Source organism: Sinocyclocheilus grahami, unplaced genomic scaffold, assembly GCF_001515645.1.
Source record: "Sinocyclocheilus grahami isolate Dianchi unplaced genomic scaffold, SAMN03320097.WGS_v1.1 scaffold435.1, whole genome shotgun sequence".
NCBI lineage: Eukaryota > Metazoa > Chordata > Actinopteri > Cypriniformes > Cyprinidae > Sinocyclocheilus > Sinocyclocheilus grahami.
This window is the reverse complement of record NW_015505614.1, coordinates 776736-795249: the sequence shown is the minus strand read 5'-3', so window position 1 is coordinate 795249 and position 18514 is coordinate 776736. Positions and strand designations below refer to the sequence as shown.

The window sequence follows — 18514 nt, the reverse complement described above, 5'->3', positions numbered from 1 at the left end:
GTCCCTCAGTTGTCCTCAGTGTGAAAAGATGGATCTCAAAATCATACAGTCATTGTTGGAAAGGGTTCAAATACACAAAAATGCTGGAAAACCCAAACATTTGTGGGACCTGAAGGATTTTTCTGAAGAACAGCAGACAGTTTAACTGTTCAGGACAAACAAGAGACTCATGAACAACTATCACTAAACAAAAAAAAAAACACAGCTGTGGATCATTCAAGTAAGAACACAGTATTAAGAATCAAGGGTAAACTTTTGAACAGGGTCACTTTTATAAATTCCACCATTATTTTCTCTTGTGGACTATATGTAAACATCTTTTATGTGAAATATCTTATTCAGGTCAGTACGAAATAAACAATAACATGCATTTTGTATGATCCCTCTTATTTTGGTAAAATAATTAACATTTTGCAGATTCTGAAGAGCGAAGAGCGGGAATACAAGCTCAAAAAATATGTATTGGTATATTGAAACTAAAATTTCATTATGCTTTTTTCTGCCAAATTATATTTTGTACAGTATATTCTTTTTTATAGTGTCCTTAAAAGTGGTCATGTTTAGGTTTGGGGCTAGGGTTAAGTGATCTAAAATACAGGTGCATCTCAATAAATTAGAATGTCATGGAAAAGCTATTAAGAAGAGTATATTAAGAATGACAGTAGTGTGAACCTGTATGATGCAGATGGGCTGTCCTCACTGTACAGAGTAAGAGACCATGCAAACAGAAAGAAAAGATGAAGGAGTTGAGAGGGTGTTTTAGAGAAAAGACAGGCAGTACTATACCACGCAGTGTCTCTGAAGTAATGTACTAGATGCTCCACTCCTTTTTCCAGAGTTTGGGAGAGGCAGAAGGAGAGAAACAATAAGGAAAAATCAGTCAATAAAAGATTTAAACAGATGGCAGGGGCCGAACAGGAAGCGACATCAGCACACAAGACAAACAACACAAAGGCAAACGTTTTACTATAACGATATATAAAAAAAAAAAAAGAATTGCAAAAACTGAACAGCCCATTCAGCCATGACAGTGATCAAGGTTTTGTGCTTCACATGACATGGATGAAAGCAAAAAAAAAATGCATTCAGGTCCATGCTCAACTAAAAATAGGCAGAATTTAGATTCTGTCTGGACAGCTCAATCTAAGCACACTACCAAAGACAGAGACTGAATATGTGTGTCTTAAAGTCGAGAAACAATTATTAGCAGTCATTCTGGCTTCACCATAGGTTACATGCACTTTCAGTTTCCTTAAATATGATGGCAGCTACTGTATGATGGGTTACTACACAGCTGATCCTTTACTCATCCTCATGTTGTTCCAAAAAAAATTTAAAAATAAAATAAATGCTTCCATATTATTTATTTTTTCCATGAAGCACAAAAATAGATGCTTAGCAGAATGTCCAAGTTGCTCCTTTGTTTACAATGAAAGCATTGAGGCTGTCAAGTATCACAAAATAGTCAAAATGACTCTACTCTTCTGAAGCCATGCAACATGTTTTATGAGGAACAAAGACTGAAGGGTTACTTTCTGAAGATTCACTGAAAATCTGCTGTAGCTCTTGAATCACAATTTGCATACATTCAAACTTGACATCTCAAGGTGAGTTTCATCAAGTTACATCTTTGTTTTTCATGTGTTACGATCAAATATCTTGTGTCTCATGAACGACTGCATTAACACGATTTGAGAGCAGCAAAGGACAACGTTTTCAATGAATACATGTTTATATTTTGGGCAGTTCCTCAAAAAAGCTATTGTATGACTGAAAGAAAAATTTGGAACGACATAAGGGAGAGTAAATGATCAAATTAACATTTTGGAGTCAACGATTCTTTCCTTACAGGATCTGACTCACAACTGCATATTTTCAATGAAAAAAGATGACAAAACCAGATATCTCATAAGATGTGCTCTTTTGAAAACAATCAATCAGCTCCGATCTTCTAGGAAAGTCGGTTGAGGGACAAAAAGTACAGGACAAATTAATTAAATGGGAGTATGATGACTGTCTGGCTTTACAGACAGTCATCATAAGAACTGTATAGAAAAAAATAATAATAATGAGGTCTGCAGACTTCAAACCAAGCAGACAAACAGGGGACATAAGGACAATGAAACTAAAAGGAGAGCAAATGATGGACTGATTCTGCACTAGAATGTGACTGGATGGTGGATTTGTGTGCATGACTCAAGGGGGCACAAGGGAGAGGCAGGCGGACATGCAGCAAGCACTGGGGCTAGTGCACAGACTGGTTCGCTTGGTTAAGGACTCACTCTGTCTGTGGTGACGTGGTGCACATGGCTGCACACTCCCCCGCTGTGAGTGTTGCCAAGAGGAGAGTATAGGGGCAAGCAAAATGCCCTGTACAGAGGAAGAGAAAGAGAAATGCTGATCCCAGCACCATACATACACACACACACACACATATGATACACAAAGTTAGATGATCGTTTATCTCTCAGTCTTAGTGCCAGAACAGGGGGGAAAAAAGCTGTAATTAGATTCACACATTAACTACTTTCCTTTTTGACTGTCCCGTTACATACCTGGCAAACTCTGATAAATCCAGAAATTTCATCTTGAAAAGTGCACAGAATAGCATTTTGTCATTTTTATGTGCAATATGCATCATGCTGTTCATTGAGGCCTGTGTTGGAATAAGGGAACTGTTTCAAAATGGGCAACCAAAGGCAAATTTCCAAATTTAAATTCTCAACCAAAGTATGCCTGATATCGCCCAAGAAAACACCTTTCTATACCATGTATAGAAACTTCTAATGGTGTGTTCACATTGACAGTGATCTGCAGTGATGAAGTGAAACAGTCATTCATTTTCAATGAGAAGGCAACATGGTGCAGCAGCCGACAATGTAAGTGAAGTGAGTGTAGCTCATGTGATCGTCACAATGTAAATAGTACATAGAACCTAATATACCCAACACTATAGTGATAAAGCTGCCCTGTTCATGTTTTCTATCTCTGCATGTATACTACTTACATTATGTGCCTTCCACAAGGTTTGAGTATCTTTGTCCTGGTGCTCCGGTGACTCCTTGTTAGACTCTGAGCCCTGCAAGCAGCGGCACTGCATATCCTCTACCGGAGAAGACTATGAAAATTAAAAATAAAATGCTCATGTACAGCCACATAAAACAGTAAAATTAACAGCATACAAATGACACAATGGTCTCATCACATTTGGTTGGTTTTTCCAGGGAACTCTCAATAGGTTACAACACACATCACAATAACCCAAAATCAAATTAATAAATTTAGCAATTTAAAAAAAGAATCTTGTTTTAACAGTTAAGCTGTTTTGTATTGTAACAATATGACAATTATAACAATTATGGTATTTAAGCAAAAATTATATATTATGTATACAATATGAGGTAGAATCTAATGAGAATCATCACTGATTACAAATTACAAAAATATAAATAAATAGAATAAAAATGTGTTAAATGAAAATGTCACAATGCAAAAAATATGATTACATAAAATTTAAATCTATCTTTGCCTAAAATTAGCTTTAGTTTTTCATATAACATATGTAAGTATGAAAGACAAACTCCTACACACACACACAAATTCAAACTAGAGAAATAATGAATTATGAGAAAATTCAAATGATTAAGAAAGGATCTGATTTTGGAGTTCATGTACAAAATCTCATTTGGCAACAATTTTTCATTGCATGCCTGCCAATGTAATTTCCTAACATAAAATATTCACTCTTGTTGCTTTGATAAGAAACTGTTTAAATATATAAACACAGCTTCTGCATGCAAGAATTAGATTTTGTAATTAATAATAAGTTAAACACTGCCTGTTTTAAAACAGATTAATTTATATTTAGTAGTAACATATTACAGTAGCTAAAAGAATCATTTTGGTGCATCACTAATAGGACACTTACAGTGTAAGAATGTGCAGGGAGACTTCAGATATAATGCTGACTTGTTAAGAAATATTAACTATTAATATAATATTAATGAAATCATGGTTCAACGGCTTCACTTGGTATGATGTCATGAGCATAGCATCTCAGCAGTAGAATGTGTCGGCATGGATGTGCATTGTCTACACTGGGTGTAGTTGTGCCTGGTCATAGTTTTAGTTGGTGCAACAGATGTAAATATTTCTAGGAAGGCTGGACGTAGCTAAGCCCATTGTAGGGCTTACACACCCAACTTTTTTTTACATCTAGCTGGTGTTATCGGTCCTGTGACTTAGGCCAAAGAGGGTCATGCCCTAATCCTGATAAACATGGCTTAACTTTTTACCTACAGATAAAAAATATGATATGCTGAAACTAGAGGGACCTAGACAATGCATTATTATGCTCAAAAAAGTCAAGAGCTCCGTTATCTACCGCATCCGGACTCTTTTTCAGCAATCGAAACCAATGCAAGTAACCGCTTGAAATTATTCAGATGCGTGTTTAAATTTCAGTCCCTTTTAAGGTGATTATTGGATTCTTTGGTGATTTTCAAAGGTTGTGGTTAAGTGCTGTGAAATACTGCCATTCTTTTCTATTCTCTCTCTTTTCCTTACTTTGTTTCATTCTGTGTGTATATGTTTTAGTTAGTTATATGTTAGATATAGTTTCATTTATTAAATCCCTTATATTCACAATGGATTGTCTCTGTTTGCTGCTCACAGTTCGAAGTCAATGAATGTGTGAACCCTTGCTACATTTTGCTAAATTACTGCTAGCACTGCACAAAGAAGGACAGTTTATTCTTCCGTGGCCAGAAAAATAAACATTCCTTGAATTGATAAATGATTATATTGTCTGCTCGGTGGATGGACAGATCAAATAATTGTAATATTGATTCTGCTACAGTTAATTCGAAGATATAATCTAAATATTTATTATGAATCATAACCAGTTATAATTCGTCATAAATATTTCCCTTTTTAGAGCTAATAAAATTTTTACATTTTGTAAACGTCTTTGTAAAATGTTTTATATTTAAGTAAGGACAATAACACAAGATCTTACCTTCTGATCAAGTAAAGATTGGTCAGTGGATGATGGAGTATTAGCCTCTAATGTATCTTCAGCTGAACTATCTGTCTCCATCTAAAACAAACAACATACAAAATCAATCTTGTAGTTCAGCAGTTGAGTCATCTGTTTTATTGTTAAAGTTGCTCAGTGTATGGAGGTGGTTACACTAGACTTTTTTGCTCCACTCACTGCAATTCATTTGTATGTGAATGTTGAAGACCAGGAAAAAAACAAGCTAATACAAAGTTCTGCATTCAGCTGCGTACAAAAGTTCAAGTTAGGTAAACTCTGACCTGCATCTCTGCACCCCTGAACTAGGCACTATGACAAGGAATAGCAAACCAGCCAGAAGTTAACAAGAGCAGGACATAGCTTCATAAGATGCATTTACTCTGACAGCACTTATATTACTGTAGATCATAGTGTCATTGTACTGCTGGCTGCTATTAGCCGTTCTACACTCCCTTTGGTAGACTCTTTACCTCTTGACCTCACTATTCAGTTGCAAGTCTCTGTCTAACTTTGAAGTTTTGCCAATAGTCACTGTCGCCTCAAATCACCAACTCCACCAATCAGTTTAAACGCCCTTTAGATAGCATGCTGGACTATGAAGCAATTAGCGCACATGCTCTGGCATACTGTGTTGTCTGTATTATTTGTCAGCCACATTACCCCAATATCTTCACACCAATTATTTTCTTTCTTCTCTTAACTATCTACTCATTTTAAGCCAACATGAAACTATAAGGTCAAAAAATATATAAATACGTATGCATATATTTTTTTATTTACCAATAAAAGAGATGTGAACGGTCCATTATTACTCTGTTTAATTGTAATGCATCTCTTGAGAAACTTTGAAAAGTTCTTTAATAAAAGTAATCTAAGAAATGAGCTGTATGACAATGTGAAAACATGATCAGGGCTGTCATTTTCTTGAATGAACACTGGACTGCTGTATTTGTATCCAACAATCAAACAAAAACTAATGTACTTGGGGGGGAAATCAGATTATTATTATTTTTTTTAAATACTCTCAGAGAATTGACAGGAGACTAATGGTGTTCACAGAAATATTTTGGAACAAAATCTTGTCCCCATGATGAAAAGCAATAGACAAAGAGGAGCCTTTTTTTCGGACTTATGTATGATCTCTCCATACTCCAATAACATCTTAGTCATCCTTTTATCCCTTCAAAAGCCTTCAAAGCCTTTAGGGTGACTGGAGGAGTTGTAACTCTCCTCTAAGGAGCTCTAGAACACGTCTCACCTATCAGAAATTATCTACAATCAGCTCTAAATAGAGACCGCTTGAGCTCATGTAGCTCAGAACAGGCTCAGAGTTAAAGCCATAGCTTTGTGGGCAGCGCTCTGGCAAAGTATAGCACTGATGTGCCTCAGATGAATCGAGTTCTAGTCCCCAGTTTGAGATCCTTTCCCTCTCTTCTCTCCATTGTCTTCTATCCATTGTCACTTTTAAAATAGATAGACCAGGCTCTGAGAAAAATAGTTGCTAAAATCATAAAAGTTAAATGGAGAGCAACAGAATGAAAAAGAACTCAGGGACACATCATCTTACAAATGCAGTGTTCATGGAGCAATACACTGAATAAGCACAGTCAGACGTTACATCTGCATTTATACACAGACCAACAAGTACTACATATTTGGAATTCCAAATTTTAGAGTGCTGACATTTCAACAGTTACTAGTTGCTAGCCATCCAATTCACCTCACTAATTGACTAGTCTGTTGTTGGACAGAAAGTTTTCAGAAAAGCTGGTCTAAGAATGCAGGTCTTCCCTTAGTGCTTCCTAGTATAAGGCACTTAAAAAATCTATTTGTCCACTATCCAAACTGCTTATCCACTTTACACTGTGTTTACTTTGAATGTGAGTAGTGCAACACAACGCGAATGATCAGTAGAACCATACTAAACAGTGATTCTGTCTGCACTGGATGTGGCGCAGTGGGACGCGACAAATCCCTAACAGTAAACTGATGCCCTATTCTATTTCTATAACTGCAAGTGAGTGCGCTACTTTTGACATGAAGGACAAATTAATTTACAACAGTGAGTTACTTTGTCGCATCCAGTGTAGACATGTTCTAGTTGTTGCAGTGTGATGTGACACGACAGCGGTCTCATTTGGTGTAGACACAGTTAGGGTCGTGGGGGGTTGGAGCCTACAGCTGGGCGATTTTTGCTATTCATTAGATGCTATTTACACTAAGAGGAAATAGCATATGTGACCCTGGACCACAAAATCAGTCATAAGGGACAATTTTTTTTAAATTGAGATTTGTACATCATCTGAAAGCTGAATAAATACAATTAAAATGTCCATTGATGTATGGTTTGTTAGGAAAGGACAATATTTGGTCGAGATACAACTATTTCAAAATCTGGAATCTGAGGGTACAAAAAAATTTAAAGTTGTGATGTGACACGACAGCGGTCTCATTTGGTGTAGACACAGTTAGGGTCGTGGGGGGTTGGAGCCTACAGCTGGGCGATTTTTGCTATTCATTAGATGCTATTTACACTAAGAGGAAATAGCATATGTGACCCTGGACCACAAAATCAGTCATAAGGGACAATTTTTTTGAAATTGAGATTTGTACATCATCTGAAAGCTGAATAAATACAATTAAAATGTCCATTGATGTATGGTTTGTTAGGAAAGGACAATATTTGGTCGAGATACAACTATTTCAAAATCTGGAATCTGAGGGTACAAAAAAATGTAAAGTGGTCATATGATGATGCTAAAAATAACATTATTTTGTGTATTTGGTGTAATGAAATGTGTTTATGCGGTTTAAGGTTAAAAAAGCACATTATTTTCCACATACTGTACATTATTGTTTCTCCTCCATGCCCGGGCTTTCTGAAAAGCGTCAATTTTTACAAAACTCATCGGTCTGAAAAGCGAGGTGTGCTCTGATTGGCCAGCTATCCAGTGCGTTGTGATTGGCCGAATACCTCAAGCGTGTGACAGAAATGTTACGCGTGCGTTGTGATTGGATGCCCTGTCCGGCCGGAGCGACGAGACAAAAACATGAAAACCCATTATAAACGAGGCATTTGTTGCATCCAATGGGGACATAATTATGGATTATAATGACTTATACTGTCTTTTTACGTGTTGCATCGCGCCGTGTAAACATAAAACCATGTCTGCATTTGTGATCTGAGAAATGACAAACAACAAGCGCTACTCTACACTGCTTAAGACGTATTTCCTCAGTGACCAGCATGGATCAGCTCTAGGTATGACGAAGCGGATATCGTCCTCTTTTTTGGAAGGCCAAAGTATTTTCGCTTTCACAACGAAACAGACAACGCCTTCACAACATGGCGGCAGCAACAATACTACAGCGAGAATAAAAGTTACACCTTTTTTTGCATGAACATTTGGGTGGCGTTATGCAAATCTTCCCACATCGTGAAGTAGACAGTGTTAGAACGAGCCGTTTTAGGTAGGCGTGGTTGACTCTTAACTTTTATAAAGAATATCTCTTTTGATTTGTGACTTTAGTCTTTGCAACTTTACAGATCTTCTTTATGCACCAAGAGCTTGTAACACTTCAAAGATAAAGGAAAAATTGAAATCGCATCATATGACCCCTTTAAACAGAGAAAATCGCCTTTAAAGTTGTCCAAATGAAGCTCTTAGCAATGCATATTACAATCAAAAATTAAGTTTTGATATATTTATGGTAGGGAATTTACAAAATATCTTCATGGAACATGATCTTTACTTAAAACCCCTTAACTGTCACCGTCCCACCTGTGGGACGCTTGGCACTCTTTTTGTTGTCCTTTTTCTCTATCAAATCTTTTGGTAATCATCATAAATCATATATCATTTGAAAGCTTAGACGCCCAAGATTCATCCTGTGAAAACCATTTTGAAATCAGACATTGCGTTACCATGGAAATGGTACTTTAAAATATTTTGTCGGTCTCCTCCCCCTTAGTGGCCGGTGTCAAGTGTCATATTACAAAATGCATTACGCTCTTTTACAATCAAAACTTTTTATAATCTTGACAAAAAACATATAATTGGAAAGGTCTGAGTCTCAGGATTATTTTGAGATAGCCATAATATTGACAGAGAAATCTAGACATTTGTGACAGAAAAATGCATAAAACATTTTTCAGAGTTTGGATGGCACCCGGTGGCTGTTTGTGGTATAACGCCCTAAATAAAATCTCACAGGAACCTCATTTTGTTTTCATATCAACTTCAAATTTGGAACATAATTTATTTAGACATAAGGCTTTAATTTTATACCAATTTTTGAGTAAAACTTGGTATGCAAAATATGTATTATATGTAAAATAAAATAAAATGAATATAATGCATTTTCTTTACAGTAAATTTAAACTACCATAACTTTTTGATACTTAAATATTATTTTTTTTACTTTTGCGATAATTTGCTGATTTTCTTCTTTAAAAAGAGACCAAATTTATGTCTGTATTCCAAAGTGTTCATTAATTACAACAATTTAAGTTTGGATAGTGCACCTGCATATCCTAATGATTTTTGGCATAGAATAAAATCGATAATTTTGACGCATACAATGCATTTTTTGCTATTGCAACAAATATACCCGTGCTACTTATGACTGGTTTTGTGGTCCAGGGTCACATATTTTCTTAGTAATACATGTTATTTACACTAAATGCAAATAGAAATGCAGTATTATTAGAGATATGCTATTTACAGTACATTAAGTGCAAATAATGATAGATTCTATTTACCCTAGGTAAAAATAGCAGCATTTTCTTTGCAATACGTGTAAATAGTAGATGCTGTTTATATTCACTGTAAAAATGGCAAATATTTACACCTCATTATTGTAGTACATTATAAAACAGTATGCAGTTATAATATGTTGAGTATAAATTATTATATTTCTTAAAATTACTAAATGGATGCTGCCCATACATTGCAGCATTAATCCAGGCCATCAAGTTAAATGTTATTTGTGCATTCCTGAAAAATGAGGATCTGAGCTCTGAGGAAGGAAAGACAAAAGTGTCTCATTGGAGACTCATAAATCATAAGGGTCGCATTACACTGTGAGAGCATGATTTGACTATGTAAATAAAAACCTGTTGATGGCTCTGGCAAAGTCAATCACAGTTGATAAATAAATGTGCAGAAAATTAAAAGAACACAATCAAATAAGTTATGATTACATTACAGCACACTGGAAAAGATTGAATTACAATTTCATTGGGAAAGTTTAAATTATCTTATCTTAACTTTTCCTTTAAATTAAGGTAATATGAGCTGAACTGACCAGTTTTATAATGAAAACACAATGACATTATGTTTGTACTTCTGGGCTCGTATTCACAAAACATTTTATCTCACCACTAAGAGTTCTCCTAAATAGCAGTAAAAGTTTTTAGCTAAGAGGTTTATCTTACAACCTATTCACAAAGCTGCTGAGACAAACTTTTACTAAGGAATAGAGAGAAGTCTTAAGCTAAGAGCAAGGACGGGGTTGACCTTGTTGCTATGGATGATGTCAACTATGCACACAGTGATTGGCTGATAGTGGAGGGGTCTCTGTTTTTGTCTCTGTATTTACTTATAGAAATATTGTAGAGTGTGATATTATGTTGACATATTCAAATAAAGGTTTAAAAATGCAGACTAAGTGTCACTAACGTAAAAGAAAACCAAACTGGACGCAAGAACAGCTGTTACTTCTTGCCCAACTGGTTAATGAAAACAAGGATATAATCAAAGGAAAATCTAGAGTTGGGATTACCTCCAAAACCAAAGGTGACACCTTTTTAAAAGCACATTATCGTCAAATGTTTCTAAAAATGTTTACGTTCCGAGGCAGATTGCCGGCAACAGCCACTGTAGGATAATTTGTCGTTTGGTCTTAGTGACTTCGGAGTCCTCTTCACTACTCAACATTTCACAGATTTAGGAGCTACTTTTAGAGCTAAAACGATTTGTGAAATACTCAGAGCAAAAATTTAGGAATCCTAAATTTAGGACTGACATGCCCATTATTTATACAAATGTTCTCCTAAATCGACGAGTTATGAGCTACTTTTAACCTTAAGATGTTTTGTAAATAGTTCTGCTCTTTTGCACTGTTAACGCCTGTTCACACCAATGAAGATAGCTATAAAGATAACAATGTAGCGTCTGGACCAATCAGACACACCATTTTTCATTTGATTTAACAAATCAATTATTCATTAGATTAACAAACATTCACAAAGCCCCGCACTAGGGACCCGCCCAGAGTCGGTGGTTCGGTTAGATTCTAAGATGAAGACATGAGCTAGAATGCTTCTGCAACTCTAAGTACGTGCCAGGCTTCGGCCTTGACCTTTCCATTCAATATTTCCCTTAACCAGGAAATTAATGTTCTTAGAATTGACAGACAGTTGACCCTGAGAGGTCAGCTAAATATCTACAGCAGATCTAAATATTTATAATTAATTATAACTAGTTATGATTAATTATTCATATTTCCCCGTGAGCTGATTCGCTACAATGATAAAGATATAGTTTTAAAAATCATTCTCAATATTAAAGAATAGCAGAGTCCACACCACAGCTATAACAATAAAGGCACAGAGAAATTATATTGTTGGAATCACTTTAGGAAAGATTTTTTTTCCAGCTGATGAACAATAAAAACACTGACACCCAATCAGAATCAATCCTGCTATAATGAGCTTGAGAATTCAAAGCGGCTGATGAGTATGCACTTATAAACAGACGATATCATCCGCTGGTGTGGACGCTAATATAGTTCTTTATAGTTACTGTTCTTAGTGTGAACAGGCCTTTACACATAAGTAGACAAAAGGTTATTTGCATTACAGTGTTTTCTTAGACAAAAACGATTAGTTAAAGTGCAGTGTAGTCATGAGAACCAGACTGAAAAACTTGTGTGCAATCCCTGGTTACATATGGAAAAATGTGTTTGTATCTAACCTGAAGCAGTGTCTTCAGTAGAAACAGCTGTTCTTTGACAGAAGAGCAGTCTTGAGTCATGAGTTTCAGAGTCAACTCATCCAATGTCACATGGTCTGACCTCTCCAGCCCCTGTTCCTTGCGCCCATCAAACGATTGCAAAATGCCACTTCTGTAGGTCAGACAGAAAGAAAGCGATCACAGAACATGTGCCAGATCAGCCAGAGGCCTCAACCTGCAAAATAAAGCTTTAGACAGGCCAACAATGCTGAGTTGACAGCCATGTAATCCAGAATCTCTCTGAATCTGGATATATAGGGCAAGCAGGGGCTCTGCCGAAAATGTGGCTTTGAGGATTTGAGAATGAAGCGATAGAGGCAAAGGACAGTTGTGTTCAGTGAAGTTTAAAGTTCTCATGTGCAGTGACTTTTCAGTGTCTATGATTATTCATGTTCAGATTTAATGCAACATGTGAATTTAGACATGCAGCAAAGAGACAAATTTGCCTTGTTAATCATATAAAACAGACACTGATGCACTTGTGGAGACTAAAGGCTGAAAACTGGAACCATAAATGACAAAATTTCAGAATAAAGACAGTTATAATATATGTATATATATATATATACAGTGGTGTGAAAAAGTGTTGGCCCCCTTCCTGATTTCTTATTTTTTTGCATGTTTGTCACACTTTAATGTTTCAGATCATCAAACAAATTTAAATATTAGTCAAAGATAACACAAGTAAACACAACATGCAGTTTTTAAATGAAGGTTTTTATTATTAAGGGGAAACAAATCCAAAACTACATGGCCCTGTGTGAAAAAGTGTTTGCCCCCTAAACCTAATAACTGGTTGGGCCACCCTTAGCAGCAACAACTGCAATCAAGCGTTTGCGATAACTTGCAATGAGTCTGTTACAGCGCTGTGGAGGAATTTTGGTCCACTCATCTTTGCAGAATTGTTGTAATTCAGCCACATTGGAGGGTTTTCGAGCATGAATTCCTTTTTAAGGTCATGCCACAGCATCTCAATAGGATTCAGGTCAGGACTTTGACTAGGCCACTCCAAAGTATTAATTTTGTTTTTCTTCAGCCATTCAGAGGTGGACTTGCTGGTGTGTTTTGGATCATTGTCCTGCTGCAGAACCCAAGTTCGCTTCAGCTTGAGGTCACGAACAGATGGCCGGACATTCTCCTTCAGGATTTTTTGGTAAACAGCAGAATTCATGATCCCATTTATCACAGCAAGTCTTCCAGGTTAATAATAAAAACCTTCATTTAAAAACTGCATGTTGTGTTTACTTGTGTTATCTTTGACCAATATTTAAATTTGTTTGATGATCTGAAACACTAAAGTGTGACAAACATGCAAAAAAATAAGAAATCAGGAAGGGGGCCAACACTTTTTTCACACCACTCTGTGTGTGTGTGTGTGTGTGTGTGTGTGTATATATTTGCTTATCTTTTTTAGGTTAGTTTTAACCTCCAATGGCTTAACGCCAGCCTACTAACAGTCTGTTCAAGGCTCATTGGAAAAATTTGACTTCAGTGGTTTACTATCACTAGTGTTAATTTCAACTGGAAACTGCAATGAATTGTATATATACTGTAGGTATGTTGAAAGGTATGCCATTGTTTAGTTTTTTCTGGCCTTAAACTCTTAGTCTCTTCCAAAGAAAAAAAGGTGTAAAATCGACCAGATTTTATGCTGAACGCCATTAGTTCAGATCTGTACTACTAAGTGTAGTACTAACCTGAAAAATATGACAATATAGTTGCTTACTTTTACACACTGTGATGAACACTGACACAGTTTACAACAATTTCACCAAACATCAAAATGCATGAACAAAAAGGTCACCTGTTTTTACGGCAGAACTGATCACGCCTGCCCCAGAGCTGCTGTCGTCTCCTCCTCTGAGTTGGCCAGCCATCTTTTTCAGAGCATTCATAAGGTGATGTCCCATCAGTGTCTACAACAGATAAGTACAGTACATCAGGAAGTAGTTTTGTGAGTGCTTTTGTGGGTGACTTCCAGAACATTTGTGCTTTCTAGAGTTTTGTGAGTTTGCTTACTGGCCCAAGTCAAACTCCTTTCTCTATGATATTTAGGTCTCTAGATATGGCTTGTGTCCCCTCCTGTAATATGAATCCATCGGATTTATTTGCCTGTTTTATCATTCACCAAGTAAGTCTAAGACAACATTAATATTGATAAACAGAAGGATAAACAAGACATACTATAAGGAAATACTGTACTGTATTTCATTCATTGGGTCAAACTATCAATAGTACAGGCATTGTTTGATATAGATATATACTGTATATATATATATATCTTTTTTTTTTTTTACTGAATAACCATAAAGGGATAGTTCAGCCAAAAATGAAAATTGTCATCATTTACTCATGCTTAAGTTGTAAAACTGTATGAATTTATTCTTCTGATAAATACATGGGAATAATTTCCTAAAATATGTGTAACCAAATATCTGATGGTCCCCACTGACATTCATAGTATTTCTTCCATACAATGAAAGTTAATGTGGACCGTTAACTGTTTGGTCACCCATATTCTTTGAAATATCTTCTTTTATGTTCAAAAGAAGAAAGAAATGCAAGCAGGTTTGGAATAGAGGTTGGCGATTAATCGGTTTAGCCGATTAATCGGCACCGATAGTTGATTGCCGGAACTATCGACTATCGGCAAAAATCCATGCCGATAGTTTTCCGGGTTGCGTCCGTTGCTTAAAGGGGTCATATGATGCGATTTAAATTTTTCCTTTCTCTTTGGAGTGTTACAAGCTCTTGGTGCATAAAGAAGGTCTGTAAAGTTGCAAAGACTAAAGTCTCAAATCCAAAGAGATATTCTTTATAAAAGTTAAGAGTCACCCACGCCTACCTAAAACGGCTCGTTCTAACACGCCCCCACATGTCTACGTCACGATGTGGGAAGATTTGCATAACGCCGCCCAAATGTTCACGCAAAGAAAGAAGGTGTAACTTTTATTCACGCTGTAGTATTGTTGTTGCCGCCACCGCCATGTCGTGAAGGCACTGTGTGTTTGTGTTCTGTGTGTTTCCTTGTGAAAGCTAAACTACTTTGTTTGGCCTTCCAAAAGAGGACGATATTCGCTTCATCATGCCTGGAGCTGATCCGTGCTGATCGCTGAGGAAATACATCAACTTCGCGTTGTGGATCGCCAGATCGGCTTTCATCGTGGACGAAGCGGAGTCCCGGGGTCGTCACATGTGGTTGCCGCAAGCTTGCCGCCGCGCCGTTCTCAAGCCCACCGGCCGCCGCTCACTCAAGCCGGCCGCCGCTAACTCTAGCCCCCGGCCTCTGCTCACTCTAGGTCTCCGGCCTCCACTCACTCTAGGCCACTGTGTGTGACGTTGTGTTTCATTGTGAAAGCGAAACTACTTTGTTTGGCCTTCCAAAAAGAGGACACGACTAGAAATCAGTGGTTAAGTTGTATTTACAACACTGTTTCAGAACAGTTCAACCCAAATATTCCGATGTGTCCAGAGCATTTTATGGAGGACTGTTTCCTGATCCTGGTAGAGTAGACTACAATGCCGGCTGTTCTGACTCACAGACTGTAAGTAAGTTTTTTATATATAAAGAATTTGCAGATCTGAGTGTAGAGTAGCATTTGTAGTTTGTCATTTCTCCGATCACAAATGCAGACATGGTTTTATGTTTACGCGATGCAATGCAACGCATAAAAAGACAGCATAAGTCATTATAATCCGTAATTATGTCCCCACTGGATGCAACAAATGCCTCGTTTATATTAGGTTTTAAGGTTTTTCTCTCATCGCTCAGGCCAGGACAAGGCATCACAATATGGCAAGGGGCGTAACATTTCCGTCACACGCTTGAGGTATTCGGCCAATCACAACGCACTGGATAGCTGGCCAATCAGAGCACACCTCACTTTTCAGACCGATGAGCTTTGTAAAAATCGACGCGTTTCAGAAAGGCGGGGCATAGAGGAGAAACAATAATGTACAGTATGTGGAAAATAATGTGTTTTTTTACCTTAAACCGCATAAACACATTTCATTACACCAAATACACAAAATAATGTTCTTTTTAGCAACATCATATGACCCCTTTATCCTGCTGAGAAGTGTAGGCAGAAATCACTGACACGTCGTATTGTTTATTTTGACACGTGAGGCTGCGTGCTGCACAGAGCGGAAACTTCAGTTGCGGATTTAAATGCAGCTGACAGAAAATCCTGCCTCGCCAGAGAGAGCCATTCACATAGCTTTCCATTAAATTACATTATATTTGTCCCAAATCATTGTTAACGTACATAACGACTTCAGATTGCACTTTCTCTTTTGAGTTTGCTTAGTTTTTTTTAAACACCAAACTTCAAACTCATACTTTGTTCATCCTCATGCTCAACTCATGCTATGGCTTTTGTGTAGATGTAGATGGCATGACTGCTGAAATAGTAACACTTTACAATAAGAGTCCATTTTTTAACATTAAAATGAATGAAAGCTGTATAAGTATTGTTCCTTGTTAGAGTATGTTCATTTCAACATTTACTATTACTAATCAATTTTAAAATTTTTCTGTACATTAGTTAATAAACTATGATCTTTACTAACTTTAATGATTAATATAATAATTAATTTTCATATTTTTTATTCATTTACAAAGTATGGTTCAGTACTGGTTTTTAAAAAAATAGAAAAGCATTATTTAATTTTTCATTCAGTATCCATTTTAAAAACTTGGATCCACTATTTAAAATATTGGGTGATTAATCGGTATCGTCCAGTGTGGTCCAACCTAGCTATCGGTATCAGTAAAATCCACTATCGGTTGACCTCTAGTTTGGAACAACTTAAGGGTTAGTGAATGATGACAGAATTTTCATTTCTGGCTGAACTATACCTTTAAGGAGAAATAAGAGCAGATCCACAAGTGAATTTACACTCCTACACGGACAGAACTACTGCCAGCTCTGTATTCAGTGTTCAGATACTGCTTTAGTAAATGCTCAAAGCTCACAATTCCACTAAAAACACAGGAGAATGACATCAAACTCTCTCTCATGTAAAAATAGCACAGTGATGGCATACAGTGGCGTACCGTATATCTGGGGTAAATCTGCATGAAAGTTTGTTGAGCCAGTCTTGAGTCAGTTTCCCTATATTTACATGTACTTAATTTAACAATATAAAAGCCTGAATTTGCATACAGTGGGGTATCAGTAGTTTATAAATTCAGCAAAATTCTTTATAGAAATACTTGTAAATATTTTTCATAACTGTTCAATGAGCCATACACAATTATTGCTCTTGCAGCTGTGGAACAGTCCTAAAGACACAAACTGTTTACAGGCCATAGGCAATTAAGGTCACAGTTGTAATAACTTAGGACCTTTCTGCTAACTCTAAAAAACACCAGAAGAAAGATGCCCAGGGTTCCTGCTCACCTGCGTGAACAAGCCATTGGCATGCTGCAGGGAGACATAAAGAGTGAATATGTGACCAGAGCAATAAACTGGCATATCTGTAATGAAAGACGTCTAAGACAGTGCTACAGGAAGACAGGAAGGACAGCTGATTGTTTTTGCACACATGTAACCCTGTGTCCCCCCAGATGTGATCAAGAATTTGCAAGTGGAAGAGTGGGTTACCACCCCCCACGAAATGAGAGGTGGTTTATTTATTTTTTATACCATCACTCACCGCTGTGTAAAGATGCATCTTCAGACAGGTCCAAATCCAACATGAGGTCCTCTTCCTCCAGGTCACATGACTCCACATTCTCCAGGTTGTCGAGAATGTCCTTAAATATAATATGTGAATAGAGAGTCATGCCAGGAGCCAAAATGAGAAGTGCAAACAAATTTAAGGATAAGGGTGGGTAATTTTAAAATGAGAAAGCAATGGGCAGAGTAGACTTCTCTGAAGGAGGAAGGAAGACAACTCATGCGTATTCAAGCGAGAAGCAGTTCTCATACATGATGGAAGTCACCTCCCCTCTCCACAACTCATCTCTCTCAGAGACGATTTAGTGCCAGCTGAGGACCTCTGTTAAATGACATTTCCCCATGACCGGCTATCTACTCACGGCATGACAATAGAGGAATACCCAGAAGGGAACAGGCGAAACATTGCAGGATAAAATGAGAGGTGTCTTGGAGTGGGCTGACTGTTTTTTATTTCATTGACAAATGATGACAACAATGTAAGTGTGAATCACACAAGTATAAATGTAAATTTCTCTTCAGACACACTACACAACAGAAAGGCTGAAAGCTTACATTTCATTCTTCTGTATTTTTTGCCCTTACCACCCATAAGACATTACCACTCTCAATATTGGATATTTTCAACTTACGCAGATTTCATGCAGATGCCTTAACTTTCCATACACTCCTTTCTCTGAACTCTTATCACCCAACTGTAAATTTTGTAACTCCCCCACTAATCTGAGACGGGATGGCGATTTGGTTTCAATTTTTAAAGAATGTTTTCAGCATCG

The 18514-nt window shown here is 37.0% G+C and overlaps 1 protein-coding gene and 1 long non-coding RNA gene across 2 annotated transcripts in view; both read right to left on the bottom strand.

Annotated features, from left to right (window-relative positions):
* Window positions 1-577: 577 nt before the first annotated feature.
* LOC107551854 (uncharacterized) lies at window positions 578-3113 on the bottom strand. Its single transcript, XR_001604817.1, has 3 exons — window positions 3008-3113; window positions 2283-2370; window positions 578-826 (listed from the first exon to the last, which is right to left on the bottom strand). It is a non-coding gene; the product is annotated as an uncharacterized lncRNA (long non-coding RNA).
* Window positions 3114-4283: 1170 nt separating this feature from the next.
* Window positions 4284-18514, bottom strand: part of LOC107551831 (serine-rich coiled-coil domain-containing protein 2-like) — a 69698-nt gene continuing 55467 nt past the window's right edge. Inside the window, exons 4-8 of the mRNA XM_016233583.1 lie at window positions 17716-17815; window positions 13859-13970; window positions 12016-12166; window positions 5018-5098; window positions 4284-4295 (exon numbers count right to left, since the gene is read on the bottom strand). Coding sequence (XP_016089069.1) covers window positions 4284-4295; window positions 5018-5098; window positions 12016-12166; window positions 13859-13970; window positions 17716-17815 — 456 coding nt within the window. The remainder of the gene's footprint in view (window positions 4296-5017; window positions 5099-12015; window positions 12167-13858; window positions 13971-17715; window positions 17816-18514) is intronic.